This window comes from Chlorocebus sabaeus, chromosome 20 (genome assembly GCF_047675955.1).
Source record: "Chlorocebus sabaeus isolate Y175 chromosome 20, mChlSab1.0.hap1, whole genome shotgun sequence".
NCBI classification, from domain to species: domain Eukaryota; kingdom Metazoa; phylum Chordata; class Mammalia; order Primates; family Cercopithecidae; genus Chlorocebus; species Chlorocebus sabaeus.
The window spans coordinates 78,110,097-78,137,072 of record NC_132923.1 but is presented as its reverse complement, the minus strand read 5'-3'; the positions used below and the strand labels follow the sequence as shown (position 1 = coordinate 78,137,072).

At 35.5% G+C, this 26,976-nt stretch overlaps 1 protein-coding gene across 4 annotated transcripts in view; it reads right to left on the bottom strand.

The window, feature by feature from the left end:
- Window positions 1-2,485: 2,485 nt before the first annotated feature.
- Window positions 2,486-26,976, bottom strand: part of MYSM1 (Myb like, SWIRM and MPN domains 1) — a 43,549-nt gene continuing 19,058 nt past the window's right edge. For 2 of the 4 annotated variants that reach the window (XM_007978555.3, XM_007978557.3), the window contains 12 exons: window positions 24,255-24,385; window positions 22,789-22,892; window positions 21,526-21,603; window positions 19,867-19,955; window positions 16,706-16,760; window positions 16,362-16,412; window positions 15,581-15,655; window positions 14,769-14,957; window positions 13,232-13,364; window positions 9,149-9,254; window positions 8,913-8,970; window positions 2,486-7,890 (listed from right to left, as the gene is read on the bottom strand). In XM_007978555.3, the coding sequence (XP_007976746.1) occupies window positions 7,732-7,890; window positions 8,913-8,970; window positions 9,149-9,254; window positions 13,232-13,364; window positions 14,769-14,957; window positions 15,581-15,655; window positions 16,362-16,412; window positions 16,706-16,760; window positions 19,867-19,955; window positions 21,526-21,603; window positions 22,789-22,892; window positions 24,255-24,385 (1,228 nt within the window). In that variant the 3' untranslated portion in view covers window positions 2,486-7,731. Of the gene's footprint in view, window positions 7,891-8,912; window positions 8,971-9,148; window positions 9,255-11,223; window positions 11,297-13,231; window positions 13,365-14,768; window positions 14,958-15,580; window positions 15,656-16,361; window positions 16,413-16,705; window positions 16,761-19,866; window positions 19,956-21,525; window positions 21,604-22,788; window positions 22,893-24,254; window positions 24,386-26,976 lie in introns of those variants that run through there. The other 2 variants (XM_007978556.3, XR_005241177.2) reach the window with 2 other exon arrangements.

Sequence of the window (26,976 nt, the reverse complement as noted above, 5' to 3'; positions counted from 1 at the left end):
CTGGGTCTTTGACTTAGACTTGGGTATCAGTTCTCCCATTTCAAGGTGAGGAGACTGAACTAAATTGCTCCTTAAGTTTCTTCCAGCTCTGAAATCAATAACATAATAGCTTAATGAGCTGGTTTTAGAATTATATATGAATCTGAATTCTCTCTGTCACTTCTGGCTGCATGACGTTGGGCAAGTTACTTAAACACTCTCTATGGCTAAGTTTAAAATGGGGGTGGTAAGATTCTTCCTGCAAGGTTGTCGTGGAAACTAAATGTGACACTGTATGTAAAGCATTTTTAGCACTGTATTTACGTATAATATATGGATATGACATGTATCAATGGATGGCTGTTACTATTATAAACAAAAGTGAAGATAGTTAACCTGGAGATACCATGAAACGAGGAAACTCATCGCTAGATCATACAACCTCAAGGAACTAGAAAAGTGAATGCTTTAGTGCTTACAAATTCCGTTACACGTGCAGTCTTTTCTGCCTCTTAGGCAAGACAACAGTACTGGGCTGAGATGGCAGTGCTGATACACTGTGACAGAGCACCCTCTAGTGGCCATAGACATTAATTTTTCATTAAGATTATTGAAGGACATGGCTTTGTGGACATGCATGTAAACGTCGAGGATTTGGGTTTGTTACTCTTAGATAATGCCAAAAAAGTTAATCTTTGATAAAGCTAATAAAGTCTCACTAATTATATCACTTCTAATAGTAATTCCTTAGTCAACTGTTCCACAAAAGTCATGTTCTGGGCATTGATAAGATCTTGCAGTTCTAAAAGAGACAATTACATTTTAAATTAAAACATATATTAATATTTGAATCTTGCATAAAACACTGAGTAGTTCTTTATGAGATTGAAAAATAATGTGAAATCACTCAAAAGGATGGTGCAAGAGTACTTGGGTTAGGTGGCAGAGCTGGGGTCTTTCTAGGGGTGATCTTGATATAAACTTGGCTATCACTCTGGGCAACTTGCTTCATTTTTGGGAAACTGTTTCCTATTAAAATATAGAACTGTAAGCCTGAACAATACTTTTTCCAGCTTTAAAATTCTCTGAATAAAGGGGGATAAGTTATCCATTTTAATATTAGAGCTCTGGTTTCAAAGAAATTTGATGTCAACTTTTCTTTATGAACATGGGGTCTCAAGTACAGTAGTTTAAAGGCCATGTAAAGATGAGTTTATAATATTTTAGAAAATCAACCCAAGCCATCCGTAGCAGACATAGCAAGTTACTAACAAAGATTCATATTTCCTTTCCATTTAGCAGCTCCCTTTGCATTCAGGTGGCACTGTATGTTTAGTTCTTGCCAAAGGAACAGCAAAAACCATGTGTATTTCCAAGCCAAAGTATTTCCAAAGTAGTTAGCTACCAGGTGCGTGACCTTCCACTCTTCCTTGTTCCCCTTGTCCTCCAATGGATAACACTAATGTGAAAGGAACCTACTGAAGATAAGCAGCCCGGGAGGGCGACCCAATCAGAAATACCTGCATTGGATTTACTATTTCTTGTACTTTGCCACCTAAATTTTTATCATTTAGGTGCCTGAGTTCAAACTGGTTCTATAACAAGATAGAATGTGCCTGTACTACTGCAATGAAAATTAGCTTATAGGAATTTAAAATTTTTCTGCAGATACTAACAAAATTTAAAAGGGTACATAGTTGATCTAGGAACTAAGGTTCTAGGACTCTTCTGAGAAGTATTAACTGTGTAAAAGAAAAAATCATTCAACCTGAAGTTCAACTGAAAACGGATCAAATAAATTAAGAGAAATATATACTGCAGGATACTATGTACTTACTGTAAAGGATGAATAGACTTTAGGCACCAACATGGAAAGATGTCCTCAATGAGATTACAGAAGTTAAAGATACACAGTATGGTTCTGTTGGGTTTTTAAAAAAATTTATAGGTTTTGCATACAGACTGGAATGTTGAAGATCAATAAATGAGTGAATACTGCTTTTAAGGTAGATTTTCACTTCCTTTACACCTTCTATAGCCTTTCGTTGACAGAATGTGTATTGCTTTCATAACGAACATCTTCATATACTCTACCCTTTAACCAAAACTCTCACCATTTTCATTCCTTACCTCCACACCTGTGCTAAACACTTCTCTCGGGAGCATCCTCCCACAGATGCTATTTAACCCAATCTGATTAGGCGGTTTCTCTTCCCCAGAAACTGATCTCACTGCTCATATTCCAGAGAATTTTCTCATTTGTTTAACCATCCATTACCCTGGAAGTCTTTTTGCATCCTAGTGTCTTAGCTATTCATGTTGGGCTTTATCTGTTTTCCCACTTACTAGATAAGGCTTCTCGTGGGAAGAAACCAAGATTTCCTCATCTTTGCTTCCCCTACAGTGTTCTGTATAATAGATGCTCAACAAATCTTTGATAAATTAATATGTGGCATTTTTTTGCAATTCAATGTATATATTGCTAATAATTTAGAAAGAATCAAAATGATCACTTTATTTTCAAAATTTTATTTTTATGGAATCTTCAGCATGTTTAAACTTAATTTTTAGAACAAGATAAAATCCAAAAGCTTAAAATCAGATATTTTATAATGTATCACAATTAAGTATGGAGAGTTCTGTCATTTTTCAGGAAAATCTTTCATAATTCTAAAAATGCAGATATTTACAATATTTTTAAATACAGACATATACAACATGGCATGTTTAAATGTATAAAATAGTTGAAATTATATTTTATTACAGAACATTCCAAAATTCACACTAATTTTAAAAAGTCCACAAACACTGATAGCATTTGGAAAAAACAAGCAACAAGTTTATCAGTAACCATGCAGTATGTTTAGTAACTTATACACAACACATAATTTACATGTCAAATCCACAAACCTAAAGATATATGATTGATCTATTTAACTCATGCTAGAATCTAAATACTATTTTATAATTCGTAGGTTTAAACACATTTTACAGTAATCTATGAAATAGGAATATAAGACGAGGAAACGTCAAAAAGAGCAAATCAGGCATTTTTTCCCTGAAATTAAAGTTCTTATGGATACCTTTGTAAACATCAAAGGAAGAAAATAAAAACAACTCAGATATTATAACTTAATTTTACCTTCTCAAATTTCTGTTTAGAGCTCTTGGCAAAATCACAGCTCTCCTGGGATATTTTTATTTTCTCCTGATTTAGGAGACAACATATTTATTCCCTCTCTTGTTCCAGGAAAAATGTAAGGTGGCTTAGAAGATAGACTCAGAATATACTAGAAAGTATAATTATAGGTTAAATAAAAAAGAAAATAGAGAAAGCAGAATGTGGGGGAATAGCACATAAAGCCATTTAAGAAAAGGTCAGGAAATATATCCTAAATTATATTATTCTCCCATACTGATTTTCTGGAAATATTGCAAAATATATTAATTTGTAAGAAAACTAATATTAAAGTACTGGTAAACTAGAGCTGCTGATCAAAATTCTTTTTAAATCATTTATTTACCCTGACGAAGCAGATGATCATAAAAATGTATGTGCTTTTCTTTGTGCTTGGTTAAAACAAGTTTTCCTAAATACCATATAAGTGACTCTAGATTTAGACCAATCTAGCTATTGGTAGAGTATAGGTGGGAAAAAAAAAAATTGTGGGCACCCTTACTGAATTTCTACTGAGAATTCCATCAACTGCTGTCTGTTGACTTGCGACTGGATGGCTTCAACTCAGGTGGTCGTGTGTTACACGGCTCTTTTGTGAGCACAAAACAGAGCAGCATCAATTCCAGGGAATCCTGACTATTAGTTCCTCCAGCTCAACTCATCAGGACTCAGCAAGAGAAATGGAAGGAAGGTAATGCAGAGGAGGAAACCTGCTCCGGTTGGCATGTTGAGGCCACAGTCTCTGTTGGGTTGAGAGCTGCAGATTCTGACTGTGCTTACAGTCTGCATGTCACAGACCTCAACCCCACTCCTAGGGGCAGGGAAGGAATGGTATGGACAGAAGACTGGGAGCAGCATTAAATAGCTTCAGGGAAACATGAATGGTCTGTTCATCTCTATTCTACAGGCCTAGCTCTCAACAAATAATAGAAAGAAGGGTCTTGTATCTATATGCTGAGAAGAATGGAGGGAGTGACGATGAAGGAAAGGGTTTGTGGGAAATGGAGAGCAAAGAAAGGTAGTAGGATGTTTCCCTTTCAAGTGTGGCACGAGTTTCAAAACTGTAGATTAGGGACCGACCAGAACAAAATATCTGAAGACTAAAAGAAACCACTGCCTCCTATCTTTTCTGAAGATGAATGGTCCCAAGTAACCCGCGTGAGTTTTGGTTAGGTTGGTAAGGAAGGAAGTTCAAGTCTATAGATCTATAACCATGGAAACTACAGTGCTCTTGCATGGTGTGGCAAAGGCTTCCCCAAGAACTGTGCTAGTGGGAGAAGGGGACAGAATAATGACTGCTATTTTTCCAGTGATGCCCTTCAGAATATAGGCAGTGCCAACTTATCCACTACGCATAGTACCTAACGCCCACAGTATTTTAGAAGCCCAGAAAAATATTTTAATTTTTTTTTAGCCTCATAAGAAAACACTGAACTTCTAGACTAAACAAAACGTTTTAATCTAAAATATTAATACATTCATTTCATACAAACACAATTGTAAAATATCACTTTAAATTTTGTATGGAAGAAGGGGTCTAAGAAGGCAAAACTACCTAGGGCCCACAACAATCATATTGCAGCTCTGAATACAGGGTCAAACAAATTATAACTGAAGCCATATAATTTGAACAGGAAACTGAAGATAATTTAAAAGGATTAGAGAAGAATGGTCAAGGCTAAAATAATGGAGATGGAGAGTCTGAGCTTACTGATCCTGTTCCACTGCTTTTTCTTTCCTTGAATGTTACTTTGGAATTAGTAAGTCTAATACTGGGGAAGTGCTAGCATCGATTTCCATTAGCCAACCCAGAAAACAAAAAAAAAAATTAAGCTCATTATTTTATAGCCATTGCGCAATAATAAAGACAGAATCAGGATGAAGACACCTGCATGTCTTTAAGTCCCTTAGTCCTTTCTTCACTTCTGTAAACATTAGAGGCAGGTGTTCCTTTGAGACCCTGCATCCTGAACTTCCTGTGTCATAGGCCCCTCAGTTCTAGACTTCCTCTGTGCTTCTCCAAGGCCCTGGCTCCATTATCCTTGGTAGTAGCCCAAGGCTGGCAGTGACAGCAATGTGGGTACCTGTGGTTGCAAAATTGTTTTAAGAATATGACAAAAGAAAAAGGAAGCAGGGAAAATGATGGAAGAAGAGATTAAAAAAGTAACCAATGTTAACATACTAAAATTATGCTGTTAAAAAGATGGGGAAGGATTTATACACTAATTGCGTTTTTTAAATAGTAGCACTGAGATATTTGTACTTCACACTTCTCTGTAATTTTAAAATATATTTTACAAGACAAATGAACTCTATAGTCAGAAAATACTAAATATTATTTTGAAAGTTGTGCTCTCAAGGCCCCAAACTCTTGACAAGTATCATCCTTGAGATCCTCACAATATGGCTTAGATTAGCAAATACGTTAAACATTGGCACACAGGACAGGGAAACTCAGATTTGAGAGCAGTACTTTTAACAACTTCCATTACTTTCCATCACCCAAATTCATCAGTATTATAGGGAAATGTCAATCAAGAAAGCTAATATAAAACACTTTTTGTATTTTTTCACCAATATATCGTAAGGAAACAGGCCAAAAAGAAGATGAGTAGAAAGGAATCAAGAACTGCCTTTCACAGAATCATGCAACTTCTGAGCTTGGAAGGGAATACTAAGCCATAAAATTCAGGCCCTTGATTTACTGGTGAGCGTGGGGTTCAGGTTATGTGTTTTGATTAAGGTCACACAGCAAAGTTGGTAACAAGAGTTAGGGTAAGAGCTCAGGTTTCCTGACTTTTGGTATAGTTACTCTTACACTCTCAGCCCTCAAACGAATTGTTTTATAAGCTATACTTCATTGTTTATCCTAAGTGCACACAGAGAAATGGAAAAATTTCTGTGTTTTTTTTTTTAATGTATGTTAATTTGTAAACTGTATTAACTGAAACTTTTTTTAAATGTATGTTAATTTGTAAACTGTATTAACTGAAAATATAAACTTCACATGAGTAGTCCAACAATTAGAATGAACAAATATAATTTTGGTTCTGGAAGGACATTAAGAAGTTAAGTTAGACTTCAGTTACACAAGAATTAAAGCTCAGGGAAAGTAAACTGTGTTGACATCCCCAAATCACAAAGTTGAGACAAGAACCAGGTCACCTAAACCTGGCTCACTGCTTCTTCCAATACTCCTTATTCTTCATTGGCTACTGATTACAAACAAAGCAAAAATATAGAATGAATCTGGTTTAGATATAAGGAAACATAGTAAGAATGCTTGGTGAATAGGTATAAATCAATTCTCTGACTACTAAGAAATAAACTGAAATCTATTGAATTTCAATAAATGAGGCAGCATGACTGCTTATTTTATTTTAAAATGGGCTTAAATGCAGATCACAATTCTGAGTTTTGGTGTCATTTAAAGATGATGTAAGGCTTAACAAATGTAAAACAAAATTCTAATATTTAAAATTTTCTAGATCAGGAGTTGGAGAATAATAGCCAGCAACCTATGTTTTATGAGGCCTGTGAGTTAACAATGGTTTTTATAGTTTTAAAGGGCTGAAAAAAAAAGACAAAGAAGAATGTCTTGTAGAGATCACACGCAGCCTGAAAAGCAAACATTATTTACAAACTGGCCCTTTACATTAAAAAAGTTCACTGACCTCCATTATAGATTCAGAAAGCATATGAAACTGGGCTGAATATGTAGTATGTCCTGAAAGGCTTGTTCTAAAAATTAAATCTCTGATTTATTCCAGCTTTATTATCATTTGCCTCTTTCTCCTAATAGTAGGTAGTAGAAAAAAACAGTTTGAGAGTTATGATTACCTATGTTCCAGTTAAATGAGGTTTTATCAAACCTACTAATGTAAGTGGACACACAATTGAAGCTAATTATTTTATGTGTGTAAAATTAGTTAAAATTTTTCAGATAGCTGAGAAAATGGCATTTGCTATACAATGAAATGGAAGCAAGTATCCATGATTAAAAACTGGTAATTTCTCCTTTGGGTTTTTCCTGTTTTTAAGATTTTCTTGTCATGCCTCTCCTGGCCTCCTGTTGTTAGATTTATTAATCAGTAGTTCTAAACCACATTAGTTATCTCAGTGACCACCCATCCATATCTCATTTATAACCATCAACAAATCTCACCAGAACATATGGAAAGAATCGAAGTGCTTCTAAATGAAATATGAGATACCACAATGGAACATAAGTGACTAGTTCAGGGAAGAAATGACTTAGAGACATAGTCCAAATCCCAAGCTGAACACAACAGTAAAGCCGACCAGGCTCCTAAGTTTCACAGCCTACAGCATCGCTCAGTAAAGGTCTAGAACACCGTGGTGGACCTTGGTTTGCAGAACACTCTGATCATCACTGTATAAAAGCAAATCTGTATCTCTTCCTTTTCACATGATTTATGTGGCAAAGTCTGAATTTTGTGAAATAGAGAAAAAATACCAAAGCTGTGCCAATGTTAACCACAATCACTTCAAGGTTATAACTTTGAAAGTAAGATCTACTGTGTCAAGATTAAAATGTCTTAACTTTAAAATAATCACATTAACAATTCCTTTGTACAGTTCTCTTCGGTTACTCCATTCTCTTGGTTGCTTTTATAATTGGAAAGGAACAAATTTTCTATTTCAGTCAAGAATTCTTCAGCCATAAAGCAATTCGTCACTTTGCTCAGAGTCTTCCTCATACACTCCAAAAGCTAGTTGAAAAGAAAAGTTTTATATTTAAATACAGAAAAAGTATGAGGGTTTGCATTACTATCACGATTTTTTCCCTTTCCAGACCTCACATTTCCTAATGCTCAAATGAGAAACACTCTCCTTAAAAATGGCTGAGGATTAACTTGTGTTTGATAGTCATAGAGCTGGAATGTAGGAAACTGCTGCTGAGGAACACTCAGCTTAGTACCTTTATGATTTTACATAAGGAGACAAACCTGAGATTGTTTATGTGACACTTTCTACTTTGGACATATTTGTGACTTTTCTCCATTTGTAGTCACACTTACAAAGCAAAATAATCCTGAGCATACACACACACACAACTCTATGAACATAAAAACATAGGATTCTACCATTTCAAAATGAGGATGCTAGTTAGAGTCTACTTCCTTGGAAATGTGCATATACTTTTTCAACAACACAGAAAAAAAGTGGATATAACAGAGGAGTAAAAAATATTAAAAAGAAACTTAACGTTTAAATTTTCTATCCCCAACTGCTATTTTAAAAAAAAAGACAAATGTTACAAATCTACTAGCCTTCAATCATTACAGAAGCAAAACCTAGAAGTGAACTGATAGAATTCAAAACTCTTATTTCCTACTAGAAAGTTAAATAAAATGACTATTTAAATGTAATTGTTAGAGTTATACCATCATTCTTAAAAATGATCAACTGTTAAGGCTAAAATGGAAACATGGCACTTTCAAATTTAATAAAATGAGAAAAATGTTCTCCACTGTGTACAATAATAATCTGCTAAGAAATTTATCAGCCGACATAGACAAATTTATTCTAAAATAGTATTTTTTTCTATGTGCAAGCTTGGGCAACAAAACATATTACTAATTATCTCCTAGAAATTAATTTTCCAAAGGAAAAAGTAATAAAATATACAGAAAATTATCCACAAAGTATCAGGCATCATGGGAAAACACATTGAGATGAATAGCTTTAGAATCTGTGAACAATGGAACCAATTAAAATGAAGGCAGCTTACTTTCTGCAAACAAGTCAGGTCAGAATCCCGGCGAAAGATTTTATCCATGGGGACGCTGCTGTAGGAAGAAATACGAAAACAAACTGATGAAACGAATACTATAAACTAATCAGTTTCGTAATAAACTATCACAGATGCCATACATCACAATTTTATATTTAACTTGGGTTTTCTCTGAAACATAATTTAATGAGCAACACTGCAGATGTGCAACCATCTCAAACTACAGTACATACCTATGGGAGAGCCTGTATTTTTCTATTATCCATCTTGTCTTTTCAAATACTAATCCCCACTGAGGTTCTTCTAACATCTGCTGTACTTCAAATTTGTAAGGTAAGCCTAGAAAAGCATAAAGAAGCACATTTTCATCAACTATTTCTTAACTCGCCAATCTCCTTTTAATTATAATTAAAATTCCCTTCAGTGTTTTTACAACCACAGCTTCGTAGACCAGCTGAACAGCACTTTAAACATAGTGGGCATTCATTAAATATTTATTGCTTGACTGTACTTGGTCCACTAAGCATATTAATGTCAAGCTATTAATAATAATAAAGAAGAGTAGAAGTGCCATTTACATGACAGTTCTATGCATGGCACTATGATAGGATGATCATGTAATTTATCACCTAAACCAAGAGACTTTTTGAATGAAAGAAGGTACTATGAATAATTATGCCTGAACCACAGGTTTAAATTGGGATTATCCTACACAAACTAAGACACATTGCCATCCAAGTGATAATTTAAAAAATACATATATACAGGTTATTAAGCTTACAACAATGCCGTATCTTTTTTTTTTTTTTTTTACAGGTGAGAAAACTAAAGCTGAGATACATTAAAAAACATATTTAGGCTAGCAAAGTGGCAGGACATAGATGTTAAAACCCAGCAGGTTCGTCTCACTTCTGAACCCAAACTCATTCCACCTCCCTAGAAGAGCTAATCTAAGACTAGACAAGAGGATAGGATGAACTCTAGGGAGGCAGCAACTGCTTTGAGTCAAAGTTGTTACACTAAACTCTGGAGGAAAGAAAGAAGCCCAAGGGGTGGACATCATATATTCAGCTAGAAAGGAAAAAATACGAAACAATGAGCTATCTTAGCAATTTTTCACATATCCTTCAAGAGCCCCATGCAAATGTATCTGTAGCATTTTTTTAAAAGCTCAGCTGATTCATTACCAAAGGCTGATACCATCATAGTAACACTTACAATGTGTACTATGTGCCACCTAAAACTTTATGTGAAATCACTTAAATGAAGTAGCTGCCATTATTCTCGCCCAGCCCCCTGCCCTTTTTTTTTTTTTTTTTTTGGATGAGGACACTACATCATAGAAAAGTTAGCCTGCTCATAATCAGATATAAAGGCATAGGCAGGATTTGAACCCAGGCAGTAAGACTCGAGAGTTCTGCTTTTAACTTTTACATAATACTGCCTCTCAACTGGGTTTCTACCATGATAAGGCTTTTCAAATAAATAAAATGCCAGCAAATCAGAAGTCATGGAAAAAAAAAAAAAAGGAAAAATACAACTGTTTCCTCATAATGAAATAAAGCATAGCTTAACTGTCAATATGCTCTAAAAAGGTATTTTTTCAGGTGTTTAGAAGAAGGACAGGGGACAGCAAGCCTGATGATGATGACTGATCTTTTTTATTTAATTGCTCAATTTTCCTCTTCTCCAAAAACTTAAGAGTGACACATTATAGTACATGGAGTACTAAGCAAACTCATTTTGGTGATAACGATCATTTACTTGACATGCTTTGATTACTTACTAAATACGGATACCAGCTATATAATCATAACTATCCATTGAAAACTTATTATTTCTAAGCACTTTACATATATTACTGACACACCTTACAACCATATACCTACTGTAAGCAAGGTAGTAATTTTTTCTCATTTTACAGATGTAGCAAAGGAGAATGAGAGAGTAAACTGCCCAAGGTAAAATAAGCAATAAATGTCAGAGCTGGGATCTGATTCCAGTAGAGTGACTCCTGCTCTCAGTAAAAGTTGAAAATGAAAATAAAGAAAGGTAAATAATGCATTTTCAATCTATGCTGATGCAAAAACAGGAAAACAGACACACAAATCATATACAGGTCTATTTGGTATTTTTAGAATATTTTTTAATTTAAAAAAAGGTACTTTTAAAGTCAATAAAAGTTTCCTTTTATAGAGAATATTTTTATCCACTAAAATACCAGAAGAAAACTAATCACTAAATATATTTCCTCCCTGTCACAAGTAAAGAAAACATTAAACCATTAGAGATATTATAAAGATATGACCTGAGTTAAAAGTACTGTAGCACAAGGTATCCCATGGCTTCTAGAAAACCTTAATTCTTGCACCAGAGGATTTCTAAGGGCAAAGCAAAAGACCCAGGATTAAGATCTAATATGCAGCGTTAAGCGTGGACAAGTCATTTACAAGACAGTTGTGTCCAATGGTAGCTCATGGGAGCATCATGGATAGTTCCCTCTAATGCTTTCAAGTGGTTCTTTCCCATCTGGGCTAGTTTCTTCACATGCATGTGCTGATCTGTATTTTGCCAAATACTCCAGGGATACCCTTCTACAAATCCCCAGAGTTCACTCTCCATTCTGTTTTCTGTTCTCTTGGGGCTCTGTCTCACAAACTCAGCTGTCTTGGTCTCCTTATCTCCATCACCTTAACTGAGTCTGCCTGACTCTGGGTGGGTTTCTCCTTCTTGTGCCATATCTGAAAACCCTCTTAAACAGTAAGCTAGGGTAATTTCAGGCTCTTTTCATTTGTTTCCCATATCTTAGCAACTGTATTCCTTTGCTGCTCAACGTTGTGTTTAAATACCATTATTTTATATACTTTGTCCAGTTTTTTGGTAGTTTCAGACAAGTTCTTGTTACTTCATTTGGCCAGAGTAGAATTCCATGAATTAAATTTTAAGTTTCATGTAATTCTAATCAATATACATTTAAAGTCACATGTACTGCTATTGTATTGGACACCACCAGAATTGAGGTTCATTACCAAAACCTAGCAGTCTGTGAGATTATAAAATGATTAAAGAGAGAACAATTGCGATTCTTTTTATAAAACTGTACTGAGCTTAAGAGTATTATGTATTATGTGCTATGCTCAAAATGGACATTCCAGACTAAAGTTAATGCCAATATTATTAACTCAATAAAAATCCACATAGTGTTGACCACCTCCTAGATGCAAAGCAATTTATTAGGTGCTACTGGAGAAAAAGACAAATAAGACATAGTCCCTGCTCTTTGGGCATACAATTTGTTAGGACTTGCTAAATAGATAAATTGCATTAAAAGACAAAGTGACCATGAAGGCAGGAATAAAGTGTTGCAGATACATAAAAAATAGAGCAACTAATACTAAATAACATGGGGGCAGTGCTGGTAAGTCTTTATAAAATATAAGGCATCCAAGTGAGATCATTAAAAATGAAGAGAAATTAATTATTAAACAAACATTCATTTAGTATCTACTTTATGCCAGGCCTTGTGCTAGAAACTGGATAGAAAAATGGGTACAATACAGTATTTATTCTCAAAGATCTCATGATCTAATGGGAAAGAGTACAATGTGGGGTAACTGTAGTGGCAGCGTCCAGGGGACCCGACCTAGAGCAGTGGTAGTAACGACAGAATAAATATCCTAGAGTTATTTAGCCTATTGTTTCCTCTGATTATTTGCTTTCTAGCCACACTCCCTTCCTCTTCCTAGTCTGCTATACTAATTCCCTATCCACCCAGAAATGACTGGACTACAAGTGGACATAAACCTCGGAGGAATCAAGTCAAATGATGGTCTATGCCAATCAAATTCTTTCCTGAGATACAACGGGAGCAAAGAAATATACAAATTGAGTTAGTCATTGTTAACCCCTAAACTGGGAGGTGACAGAGAGTTGGTGGTCATTTTTTTTTTCATTTGCATACCATCACAGAGAAAGCCAGTCTGCATTTATAAAAACATTTTCATGAGAACAGAGACTGTTTTGTTTACTGCAGCGTCTCCAGTGCCTAGCATACACACTGCCTGGCCATAACTTCTCCCCATATTTCAATCCTTTTGCCCAGTGGCCATGGTAACAAAAGTGGGGACTTGAATACAGCAGGAGATTAAGAAAGGAAGAGGGTGGCTGCACTAGGGTGGCACCCAAATAATGATTCCCTAGTTGAGGGCACAAACTCTCACATTAAATACTTTTGCACAGTTGCAAATCTTTTGATTTGTATGAGTCAAATAAATGAGAGCAGAAATAGGATAAAGTTATTTTTGTTGAAAACTTACGATAAGAGCCATCTGTGCTAATTTCCTCACTTATAACCAGGCAGGTAATCTGAGAATATGGTAAGGGATTATTTCGATTATAGGGACTAACAATCATTCCAATGAACTTTGCACCTCCTCTGGAGAAGTAGCTCTACAATTACAAGAAAAATATAATTAGTTTCAACTGCATAAACTCAAAAGCCAATATTTATCCATACTAACATTTTAAACATCTAATGGGGAAAAGCAGGAACAAAAAGGTGCATTAAAAAGTTCACATCTGGCCCGGAGCGGTGGCTCACGCCTGTAATCCCAGAACTTTGGGAGACTGAGGCAGGTGGATTGCCTGAGGTCAGGTCAGCTTGATCAGGCTTGAGACCAGCCTGGCCAACATGGTGAAACCTCATCTCTACTAAAAATACAAAAATTAGCTGGGTGTGGTGGCACATTCCTGTAACCCCAGCTACTCAGAAGGCTGAGGCTTAAACCTGGGAGGTGGAGGTTGCAGTGAGTCGAGATCGCACCACCTGCACTCCAGCCTGGGTGACAGAGTAAGAAGACTCTGTCTCTAAAAAAAAGAACAAAAAAAGTTCACATCCAAACTGCAACTAAATCAAATGCCTTAAATATTCATTTCACATTGTACATTTTTCAGGCAAAAACGTGTTCAACCAAATCCAAAATGACCCTTAAAAATAAATGGCCTACACAATCTGTATTTGCCATGAATATATTCACTAATTATATTCACCACCCTGCATCTGTAATTCTTATCGATACAGTAATAATTTACAAATACCCTACAGCAAACCCAGTCACGTATCAAATGTAAAATCCCAGATTAAAATAAAACTTTTTCTCCGGCTATTAAAAAATACATTATATCTCTTATTATTTCAGTTATATTTATTACCTGTCCTAGTTGTTCCCATCAATTTTTAAAGGCTCTGGGAGTATTTATCACTGTAACATTCATGGCTTGTCTGTACTTAATAAAATAACTGACTTTCTAAATGTTTACATAAACAATTATCAATCTCTCAATCAGAAAAAAAAAATGTATGTTCTTTTAAAACTGCCAGTATACATAATTTTTTCTTTTTTTGGTTGGGTGTGGTGGCTCATGCCTATAATCTCGGCACTTTGGGAGGCCAAGGCGGGCAGATCACCTGAGGTCAGGAGTTTGAGACCAGCGTGGCTAACATGGTGAAACCCCATTTGTACTAAAAATACAAAAAATTAGCTGGGTGTGGTGGCACATTCCTGTAATCCCAGCTACTTGGGAGGCTGAGACACAAGAATCGCTTGAACCTGGGAGGCAGAGGTTGCAGTGAGCTGAGATTGCACCATTGCACTTCAGCGTGGGCAACAAGAGTGAAACTCTGTCTCAAAAAAAAAAAAAAACAAACAAAAAGAAAAATAAATAAATAGATAAAACCTCCATTATAAAGAAAATTAGAAATGAAATACAAAAAATGTTTAAAGTTTATCTATTTAAAAGGGAGCACTGAGGGGCTGTGCAACCATTTACAGAATATAAATATACAGGTAATACCTGGTATTTAGCTTGTGTGTCAATATCTCGTAAGGAAGGATTAGGATCAAAAGCAGGATGAGAATGATACCATCCAATAACACTGTAGCCTCTAACAGCCAAGGTTTCTGAGGCCTGTGTTTGTGATACAGGATCCATCTCACACTGTAGTCCTGTACTCAGACTGTTACATGGTTCTGCTGCACAGACCTATAAACGATTGATCCTCAAATGATTATACTAACATCCTGTTAATTCTATTACTCTAATGTTATAATTCTTTCAGAGATACAGAAACTTTTCAAGGCCAAGACTTTTATTTGACAATATCATAGGCACCTTTAACTTGCAAATGACTTATACTCCAAAAGTCTGATTATATGCTAGGAACTTAGCATGCATTTTTCTACTCAAACAAGGTCATAATAATGGTTAGTTTTCCAGGTCAGCCCACATAATACCCATACAAAGGTATTCTTTCAATGACTCCTGTTACTTATGACAATAATTTCAACAGAATGATGCATACAAACTTTCAACTACAAGTGTTAGTACATATTTCTGGCCTCTTAAAAGTTGTAGTTTTTTGCTAATAAAGGTAATTAGGACCCAAGGCCTGGCAATGTTCTCTCTTGGTGGTAAAAAGAAAAAGGTGCTCGGCATATGGAATGTTAAGTTACTTCTGGGAATAGATAACTTGCTACATTTGCATATTCTCATATATATCATAGGTAAAGTCTGTATTTTAATTATATTCACTGAATTCTATAAAAATATTTGGTATGGTAGTAGGACTAAATAACTAAAACATTTTTTTAAAAGAGAGAACTTACTTCAACTACTTTATCAACTTCTGAGTATCTTCCTCCTAACAGACCAATCACTTCTGCCATAGAAACATGAGCATGCTAAAAGAAATACAAGACAGACTTAGCCCAAATGCACAAACCCACCTGACAAAAAAAATAACAAAACTCACTTATTGTAAGAAAGTCATTTGTAAGTACAGTCATCATGCTTTTATAAAATAAAGTAGCACAGGAGAGGAACTAGATGCTAGGATCAGTGCACAGAAACTATTTCAGGTCTATCTTCACTGCTGGCTGAGAAGCTTTCAACCAAACACTTAAAAATTCTCAGACTCTACTTTTGCAATTGCAAAATGAAGATACACTGTTCCTATTCAAGGAAGGTACTATGTAAGGATACAAAGTAAAAATCACTCTAAATCCTTCTACACAAAGACATCACAAACACAAAAACTGTTGGAGGTACTGGTAGTTTAGTATAAACAAAAAAACCCTCCAAATTACAGGAGTTGTGCTTTGTTTCAGTGATCTAAAAGGTGGCAGACACAGATATTAGAAAATTAAAGTAGGGTTAATGATGGTAAACAGTCTGCAAAAACTCACATTAATTTATTTTCTCTAAAATATGGAAACATGCAATTGTTTGGCTTTTCTCCAAAAGAAAAGACTTATTTTTAGATTCCTTGTAAAAGAGGATAGTTAAGATCCAAAATACACGTCTTCCATACTCTGTCTTACGCCTGCAATAAAAATACACAAGAGTAGAAATCAGAATAACTAAGTAAACACAATAGATTATCCTTACCAAATCCATTATTAAAAGTGCTTCTGAAGCCACTTTCACCTGAAATGGCTCCTGAAATATAAAAAACAAAACAAAACGGGGGACCATAAAAACAGAGATTTTGTTCTCCCCACTTGGAATGCCCACCCTGTTCTCCTTCAACCACCCCACCAAGTTCTCAGCACTAACCAAAGCTCAGCACAAACTAGATTTTTAAAAAACATTATGATTTAAAACCCCAGCAGGGAGAAATTGTCTCTCATTTTCAGTCATGCCTTGCACATATGGAAAAAGAGTAAGTATTTCCTGTTTGACAGGGGGAAGCGGGGATTGTCTAGGGTCATTCATTAATGCATAAATAGTACCTGCTTTTCTTCACTAAAAAAACTACAAGGTATCAGTTGGAAGGGATCAAATGAGCTGAAAAAGAAAAAAAATTATTTTCAATATCAACAAGATTAGGAAAATAACATTTGCAAATTTGAAAGTGTATATCAATAATCTGAACCCAAATTCTGTCTAAATGAGAAAAATATTAAACTAGGAGAGTTTCGTAGGAGATTCCATAAACCCTTTTGAAAGAAGCACTGTTCTTTTAGATTTAACAAGAACAAAAAAAATCCAAGAACTTTGAGATAAAGTTACTCCGTTGTCTTAATTTCCTATAACACTCAAAGAGGACACTATAAACTATCAGACATATGTGCCACACTAAAAGGAGATTTCAAAAAGTTCAATGAAAATATAATTATCTGTTATGAGACCCCAAAAAAAGTTCAAGAAAGATGGAAGTTTATCAAAAACACTTGTCAGTTCAATAATGTGCCAACAATAGAGTAGGAACTTAAAACTTTTTTTGAATGAATGAATGACAAACGGTTCTGGTAAAGATATTAATGTATTAGTCCTATGATAAACTCCTATATTAAAGTGAAAAAGTGGCCAGGTGCTGTGGCTCACATCTGTAATCCCGAGATTTCGGGAGGCCGAGGTGGGTGGACTCCTTGAGCCTTGGAGTTCACAACCAGCCTGGACAACATGGTGAAACCCCATCTCTACAAAAAAATTTAAAAATTAGCTGAGCGTGGTGGCGTGTCCCTGTAGTCCCAGCCACTCGGGAAGCTGAGGTGAGAGGATCACTTAAGCCCAGGAGGTGGAGGCTGCAGTGAGCCATGATTTCACCATTCTACTCTACTTCACTCTAGCCTTGGTGACAGGGTGAGACCCTGTCTCCAAAAAACAAAAAGTGAAAAAGTAAAAAGAGGTAAAAAAGGGAGAACCTAAGCAAAGTCAAAAGCACACGTAAATCTGAGAAATATCAGAAAGTCTTTGACGAGTAAAGAATTGAGGCTTGAAAACTATATTAAGAACAATAAAAAGGTTTTTTAGGCTATCTTCAGGGAAAGAAAAACACACAGGAATACATTCGCATTAGCACAACTGGAAGAGAGCAGGGCAATTCCGTTCTCATTCAACCACAGATGGTTAGCTTCAAGAGAACATTTTGTTTTGCTTAATAATGTATCCCAAGTGATCAGAACCGTGCCTGACATATACCGTAGACATTCAAAGATACTTGTTGGATAAAGAAAGACCTTTAAATTAGAAAGTGTTTAATCAACAAAAAAGAAACTGAAGGCCAAGATAGATGAGAAAATAGCACAGAAAGAACATCCTGGAGTACTTAAGAACCACTTTGGGAGGCCGAGACGGGCGGATCACGAGGTCAGGAGATCGAGACCATCCTGGCTAAAACGGTGAAACCCCGTCTCTACTAAAAAATACAAAAAACTAGCCGGGCGAGGTGGCGGGCGCCTGTAGTCCCAGCTACTCGGGAGGCTGAGGCAGGAGAATGGTGGGAACCCGGGAGGCGGAGCTTGTAGTGAGCTGAGATCTGGCCACTGCACTCCAGCCTGGGCGGCAGAGCGAGACTCCGCCTCAAAAAAAAAAAAAAAAAAAAAAAGAACCACGGATATGGAACCGCTGTCAATGTTTGTTGAGGAACTGCAGAGAATGGGAAAGTTATTGAAGGACTAGAAATGGACAATTATTGAGCTTGTTTCACAATACAAAAAAGCAGACTTCAGAAAAGGACGAATTAGATGTTGAATAGTAGTAAAATTCTAGAAAAAATTATGAAACAGCTGATTTGTGATCCTTAACCAAGTGAAGAGGTGACTAAGCAAAATAATGAGTTCATGAAAAGTCATGATCAGTAGACCTTATTATAGACACTATTCATAGGAATGATCTGTTAGAAACTAAAGACTTAAAATATATTTTATCTGAAATTAAACAAGACATCTGTTATGATTATCCTTCTGCATAAGATAAAGATATATGGGTTAATTGTGGTAATCTATATAGCTGATTGAAGAACGAATGTCTTCGTTGTTTAAATATATGCAATGAGGTTTACATTTCCAATTAAACATTTCAATCAGTGATTAATGGCAGGAAAGGCAAGCTTATTGAAATGTTAATGATGCAGTGCTACAAAGGCTAAAATGAGAAAAGTGGATCTGGACTCAAAAAGATCCTGAAGACCTTGGACAGCGACTTGAAAATCACAATAAATATAAGTCTCACATATAGAGGCAGAAAATCAATTATCTGGATACTGGATGAGGAGTCCCAGCTTATGGATGACTATTTTTCACATAGCTTATCTAATTTAGTCTCACAACAACTGTGTAAGTTTAAATTTTTATTTTAGAGAGGTAATATATAATGTAATGACTAGGGGTATGAATTCTTAAGCTTAACACTTGGGTTTAAAATCAACAGCTCCACTACTTAACAGTGTGAGCAAGTTATTAAACCTCTCTACGCCTCTCAGTTTCCTCACCTATAAAATGGGAGTGAGAATATTAACTAATGCACAGGGTTGTCATGAAGATTATATGAGCTAATAAAGTGCTTAAAACACAGCTAACAGTGTTATTTTAATTATTATTTTATAAATGAGAACCTAAGGTTTACCCAAGGACATTTATCAGGCAAAAATATAATCTAGTGGCATTCCTGGGTATCTTTTCTAAAAGGTACACTGACAAAACTACAGTCAATTCAATGGCACATCTGCAGGAAGAGGGAATAGAAAATTGGGGCATTTAACTTATTTGGTGACCCTTAATTTTAAAAGTTTCAAATTTTAGATTATACATGCATTAGAAAACAACCACCATGCCAACAACTTGCTAACAATTAGTACCACCCAAAGAAAACTCGGTCATTTCATGAAGTTTCCTGTCCATAGTGTCTAGAGTTGAATGACCAACCTGTTCTAAACAAGGCCCCTTTACAACATATGCTGGATCCTATGTTCAATGAATCTGAACAAATTTAAAATGTTTGTTCAAGGTCTCCCAAATTCATAATCAGTGAAACAAAAAAATCTGAAAAATTGTAGCAGTATTTTTTTAACTTAACATGAACAATATAATGCAGCTATTGAATATTTTTTCATACATTATCTAGCCATTTGTGACAAATTTTTAAAAACCACATTTATATAACACTATACCTTTTTGTTGGTCTTGGCACTTTTAAAGATTTAACAGGTCTGCTTTTTTCCTCTTCTCTTCTTTTTGCCAACTCCTCAGCAGAGAGATGCTAAAACAAAATGCCAACTGATTAAGGAGTCCATCAACTACTAAGAGGTAGAATAAAAATAGTCCTTTAAAACCAAATTTAAGGGCATGTGAGGACAAGAGAGACTAAACTGATATAGATAGGTTTCCTTTTTGCTACCAACATGTAGAAAGGCTGGACTGTATTTTTTAAAAATCGTTTCAGAAGATACGGCCATCCCAAACTGAAAATTTACTCCTCTTGATTTTCCCATTTCAATCAATGGTACCAGTCACCCAGGTTCAAAAACCTCAGAATCACCTGAGTCTTTCATTTCCCATTTATACTTATCATATTCTACTGTGTTGAGTTTTCTTTCACAACTGAGAGACAGTGCAGAGTAATGATTAAGAACAGATTCTGGATCTAGAATGTCTGGCCCAGTTATTTACTAGCTTGGTGACCCTAGGCAAATTCTAAAGCTTTCATGCTTCAGCTACCTCATCTTTAAAAATGGGAACAACAAAAGTAATAATAAAAAGTAAACAATAATACCACTATCATGGTATTATTTTGAAGATTGAGTTAATGTTTATAAAGTACTGACAGTGTCTGACACACAGGAAGCCCTTTATGAGTGTTTATAAATCTCTATTTATTCCATTTCTATGATCAACCTTACATCCTAGTCCAAATGAACTATGCACCTTTTCCAGAGTATATCTGGTATTTTCCCATGTCTCCAGCTTTGTTCCCTCAGCCTAAAGTGTTTTCATCTCCATTTTGAGATTCTTCTGCAGATCCTTCAGATCAGATTATACCCCACACACTCTATGAAACCTGCCCAGATCACACCCTTTGGGAGAAACTTACAATTCTTGGGACCAACCTTATTGAACTTACCATAGGTTTTGTCTTTCCTATTAGAAATACAAGCCCCTTATGGGAAGGATAATTAGTAATTACTGTGCCTAGAATAGTACTCAGGTGAGAAATTGGGGACAGGAAATGCGGAGGAGGAAAGACAGACACTCAAGTTTGTGGAGCACCTTGTGCACACAAGGCTTACTGAATACCTAGTACTAGGACCTTTATATAGTCTACCTCATTTTTTTCTGACAACAATCCTTTAAGGGAGGTATTATTATTACTCACAATTCGTAAGTTAAAAAAGCATGAGATTCTGTGAGATTAAGTAGTTGCTCAAAGTAACAAAGCCAGTATGTACACATTCACACATTCTATTCACTCTACTGAACTAGCTGTTATAATGTTTAGAACAATATTTTAATTGGTATATCAGAACCTCTTCCAATAAATGTTTAATGAAACGAATTGGGCATACCAACTTCCTGACACTCTTATCTTGAATTAGAGACAAGAATACAGAGACAGAGAACCAAAGTTCTGAAATGAGTTAAACTCCTAGTTAATTGCACCACCAATGCCTTCTACTTTGGTGTTTACTGGTGACTTTTAGACAAATTAACATGGGAATGAAGGCATACATGTTAATGTATGAAACAAGTACAACACATATGACATTAAGATGTACAAATATATATTTAAAAACCAGTTTTCATCGATGAGGCATTTGAAAGGTCAAAGTTACCTCAAACGTTTGTCCTTCTAAGTCCTTTGCGTCACACCAGTTTCCCCATGGGTCTCGGACCCTACGTCTCCTTGTACGCTGCGATGAGATTAAAGTAAAGCAAAAGGTAGCAAGATTAATATGGAGAAATCACAGCACATTAACACACAAAATGAAAACAATAATTATCTAAAAGTCAATTAATCTATCAATTTAAATAGTGTAATCTCTGGCTATGCCTGACTAAATTTTATTAATTTATGTTCAATAGTTAGCACTCTGGTTACAAATATCACAAATCAGTGATGGCGAGGTAAGGGCAGGAGGTGGGTAGGGTGTGGGCCGGGTGTTGGCAGCAGATGGCTATTTAAAAAATAAAATCAGTAATGATTTTCTATATTTTGCTAGCATTTCTTCTTAGCTTTTATATTTCCTTTCATCATGTAGGAGCTAAAACACTATGACAAATTTTTTTTTTTTTGAGACTGAGTCTCACTCTGTCACCCAGGCTGGAGTGCAGCGGTGTGATCTCAGCTCACCGCAGCCTCCACCTCCCAGGTTTGAGTGATTCTCCTGCCTCAGACTCCCGAGTAGGAACAAAAATATTTTTAAGATCAAAAAGAACCACCAAGAAAATGGCTTCCGTTTCAACTACTTCTGGTAATTTTTCTTTTTTTTTTTTGAAGCAGAGTCTTGCTCTGTCACCCAGGCTGGAGTGCAGTGGCGTGATCTCAGCTCACTGCAAGCTCTGCCTCCTGGGTTCATGCCATTATCCTGCCTCAGCCTCCCGAGTAGCTGGGACTACAGGCGCCCGCCACCACGGCCCAGCTAATTTTTTGTATTTTTAGTAGAGACGGGGTTTCACCGTGTTAGCCAGGATGGTCTCAATCTCCTGACCTCGTGATCCAACCGCCTCAGCCTCCCAAAGTTCTGGGATTACGGGCGTGAGCCACCATGCCCGGCCCAACCTTGTAATTTTTCATTATTTGATCAATTAGGCCATCTCCTTTCTAAAGCTGGAGATAGAATTATTTTGCTTCTAGTTTTCAATATTACACCTCTTGCTGCGTGTTCTTGCAGATTTTCTACCAGAAGTAGTTGAAACGGAAGCACATGAAATTGAATGAAACAAAGAAAAGCAAATTGCTAAGGTGAAATACAAGAGGAAACATGTTTTTCTACTAAATGGCCATTTATTAAACAGCTCAAGAGAAGTAGGTAAACCGCACTAAATAGTTAGTAAGCAGCAATGTGGAGAGATCACTGAGAGAGATGACTGCTTACCATAGACTGCAGACGCTGGGCAAGTTGGTATGCTTCTACTGCATCTTTTCTGTCTCTGATTCGTACTTTGTCAACTGTTTGTGGCCTATTATACACAGCCTGTTCTATTGGAATTCAGGAAAGACAAAACCGTCTATTATTTTGTGAAACTCATTTGTTAAATAGAAAGACACATGTACACTGACTATAGTGGAGCTTCTATGACTCTTATTTCACAATCATATATTTGATGTGCTACTGAGCAGCCCTCAAATTAAAAGTAATGCTGTTATAAGAAAATCTCAATAACATGGAATATTTGGAAAATGGGTAATTTAATTTTTACTAACTTTGGCAGTCCAATACAGAAAACATGATTTAATTTTTCTTTTGGTGGCTGAGGAAGCAAAAATCCTTTAGTTTTCCTGAAAAGCTAGTCTCAATATTCAAGGCTTTGGGAAAACAAAGACACTAAAATGAAGGACAGATTCCAGGCCAAATTAAATTCTATCTAGCTCAATATAAAAGAAAATCGTATCTGACAAAAAATTTTCTGATTAGTGGTCTCACTTCCATAGACAAACAGAATATATTCTTCTTAAACCATGGGTTACAAGGTTTTATGTACCTTAGAACTTTGTAGCTATGAATGGTTGTGTCATGTTAATTCAAGAAAAGAGTAGAGGTCAGGCACGGTGGTTCACACCTGTGATCCCAGCACTTTGGGATGCTGTGGCAGGTGAATCACAAGGTCAGGAGTTCGAGACCAGTCTGGTCAATATGGTGAAACCCCATCTCTACTAATAATACAAAAATTAGCCCGGCGTGGTGGCATACGCCTGTAGTCCCAGCTACCCTGGAGACTGAAGCAAAAGAATCACTTGAACCCGGGAGGTGGAGGTTGCAGTGAGCAGAGATTGCACCACTGCACTCCAGCCTGGGCAACAGAGCAAGACTCTCTCAAAAAAAAAAAAAAAAAAAAAAGAGTAAAATATATCTTAAAATATGTATATTCATTAACTTTCAATTTGAAAAAACTAAGGTACAAGAAATTGTCTTCCATGAAAAATATTTTGATGCTTTTATTACATTTAAGTGTAGAGGCTCACAAATTATTTCCTTTATTTAAACATTGCTAGGCAGCATTTCTAGCATGAATACAGTATTTGCAAATTAAATGGGCTATTTTTAGACTTTTCATAAAATAATTTTACTTTTATCTGCTAAAGAACTGTATTCTTAAATTATTTCTATTACTTAGATTGAATATTTTAGCTTTAAAATTATACTCTCAATTTTCGTTGTAGGTCAAATGAAAGCACAGTTTAACCAACAGTAAAATCTTAGTAAAACATTTATTTCATAATGTTAAAGCATCTCTGAATTCTATATACCTAGAACTACTTGAATTCTAACCATCATAGAAATGAATAGGTGCTATAAGGATAAAAAATATCAAGTAAAAGATGTTGGGTTTTTAATTTTACCACATCCAAAATTGATTGCTCCTATCAATTCGAGGTATGTATGAATCCGTCCAATACAATTAACATCCCCACAGTTCTTCAGGCCAGGACGTACTGAGGTCTTATTTAAGTATTTCGGTTTGCATATCTCCCTAATTAAGAGATGGAAGTACAATTATTTTGGATAAATAAAAACGTGAAAAAAGATTTCTGGGGAAAATTTTAAATATTGAAATATCTTTACATTTTAACCCCTTTCAATGTATAAATGTGTAACAAATACAATACTAATATATAATACCCATGTACTTTTTTTCTGAAATAAAATATCCTTAAATAATACAATAACTTATTAGTGTAATTTTTTACAAGCAATATTTCTTCCCCAATGTTAAATTCATAGATTCCAGTTATCCCAGGACCTTGAAGTCAGAAATTTATTTATGTACAGATACAAACTGAATCTTTAATTACAAAGAGCATTTTGATAATATATACAAAAGATTTAGTATTAGAAGTTTCCAATTTGTAATACATTACTTAGGTTCATCTACTTTTATTTTACTTAACAGTGTCTTTCAATTATCAGCTATCTTATAAATGTTTAAACGTTTTATATTTGTTTTTAATTATGATGACAACAAATATTAAGTGCTTACTCTCAGTGGAAAACAGAAACAGACACTATAAGGGACTCCAAAGGGGAATCAAGAAACTCCCAAAGATTATGAAAGAAACAAGAGGTTTATATAATAAAACATGTATTTATTGAATATACTTAACGTGCCTTGCTAGATGGTACAACATAAAATTAGAGTAATAAAAAACTTAGTAGAAACAAATTACTGAGTGCTTATGCCAGATTACTGTGCTGAGTTACATATCCTTAATCTTTATGACTATACAAGGTAGATTCTCATTTTGGAAATAAGGAAACAAGAGGGTCAGAGTAAGGCACTTACTTAAGGAAGGGAAAGAATCAGGATTCAAGTATAGATACTATAAATTTAGGTATTCAGATATCTCATATAACATGGGTATTTCTCACGTGATCATTATTTTATTCCATAAATATGTTGTTCTAAGCACTAGAGATACACAGATAAACAATGTAAAATTTCTAACCTTACAGATCTTACATTCTAAAGGGAGGGACTGTCAACAATCAATGAACAATATATATTACACTTTCAGGTAGCAACAGGGCTAAGTAAGAAGGTCAAGGGGACAGACTGGGACAAACAGGCATAGACTCCTTTAGATAGGGTGTTTAGGGTAGGCCTCACTAAGCAGAATAGAGGGTAAAAATAATTTGTGATGTGGGAGTGTATCACAACTTCATAGAAACGTTGAGATTTCAGGGTGTCTTGCAAGAAAAGGAAAAAAAATTGTACAAATGAAGGCAATAAAGCAGGCAAGAGTATGGCTACCAAGAAACCAAAGGAGTCTGAAAAAAACTAGACTGAGCTAACTGAAGACTACTCAAAGTAAAAGGCTTTAAACAGAACTCAGTAATCTAGCAGTGCTGAACAAATGGTAAGGACTCTAAAAATATCTGTTCATGGAATAATGATGGTTCATATGTTCAATCTTTTCCCACTAACAGAGTACCTTCTATATTCTGAGCATTGTTTAAGAACTAGATTCAACAACAAACAAAACAGATAAATATCTGCCCTCATCTTGCCTGCATTATCATGGGGGTTGAGGGGAGAAGAGACAGTACACAAATAAAAATGTAGTATTTTTGGTAGTAATAAGTTCTATGAAGAAAATAAAATCACAGAGCAAGAGAATGAAACGGAGGAGATATGTGAGATATTTTAGATAAGCCTCTAATTTCCCTTGCCCGCACTTCAACGAGACAAGAAAGCAACACTTGCCAAAATATGGGGGAAGAACATCCAAGGCAGAGTGAAAAGTCAGGGTCAAGGCCATGAGATGGAAGTGTGAAAATAATGAGTCAAGACTGCAGACTCCAATATCCCCTTTACCTAGTGTGACCTGGAACAAGTTTTTTATCCTCTGTGAACCTCATTTTTCTTATCTATAAAGTGAGAACGAGGTTGTCAAAAAGATTGGAGATGATTTAAATATAGTACATGGTATTCGGGAGGCATTCAGTAATGGTACTGGTTACTATTTTAATAAAAATATTCCCCTAACCAGGGAATCAACTGCATCTGCTTTTATGAAAAGGATCTTTATCTATAAACAAATCTGGCAGGCTTCTTCTTATTTTAAAACTTTAACTCTTCTATTTTTTTTTAAACACCACCTCCAGTGCCTAACCACTCATTCTCTTCTATTTCTGAACAAATGTGAGTTCCTGTTCAAAACAATTTTGCTTTCACAATGTTCTGCTAAATAACCATAATGAAACAGCAATACCTAACCAGTTTCATGAACCAAGGCAAATGACTAAGGAAACTACTGCCATATAATTTATAGTACCTATATAAATTAATCTGCCTCATTTGGAATTCAAAATTCAAAGTAACAAATATAGAATTTGATTAAAGTAACAAGAATACAGTGATCATTCATATGGACATTTTTAAGAGACAGGATCTTGCTCTGTTGCCCAGGCTAGTATACAGTGGCATGATCCCAGGTCAATGCAGCCTCGAACTCCTGGGCTCAAGTGATTCTTCTGCTTCAGCCTCCTGAGTAGCTAGGACTACAGGCACACAACACCGCGCCTAAGTTTTTTAAAATTTTTTATAGAGACAGGGTCTTGCTA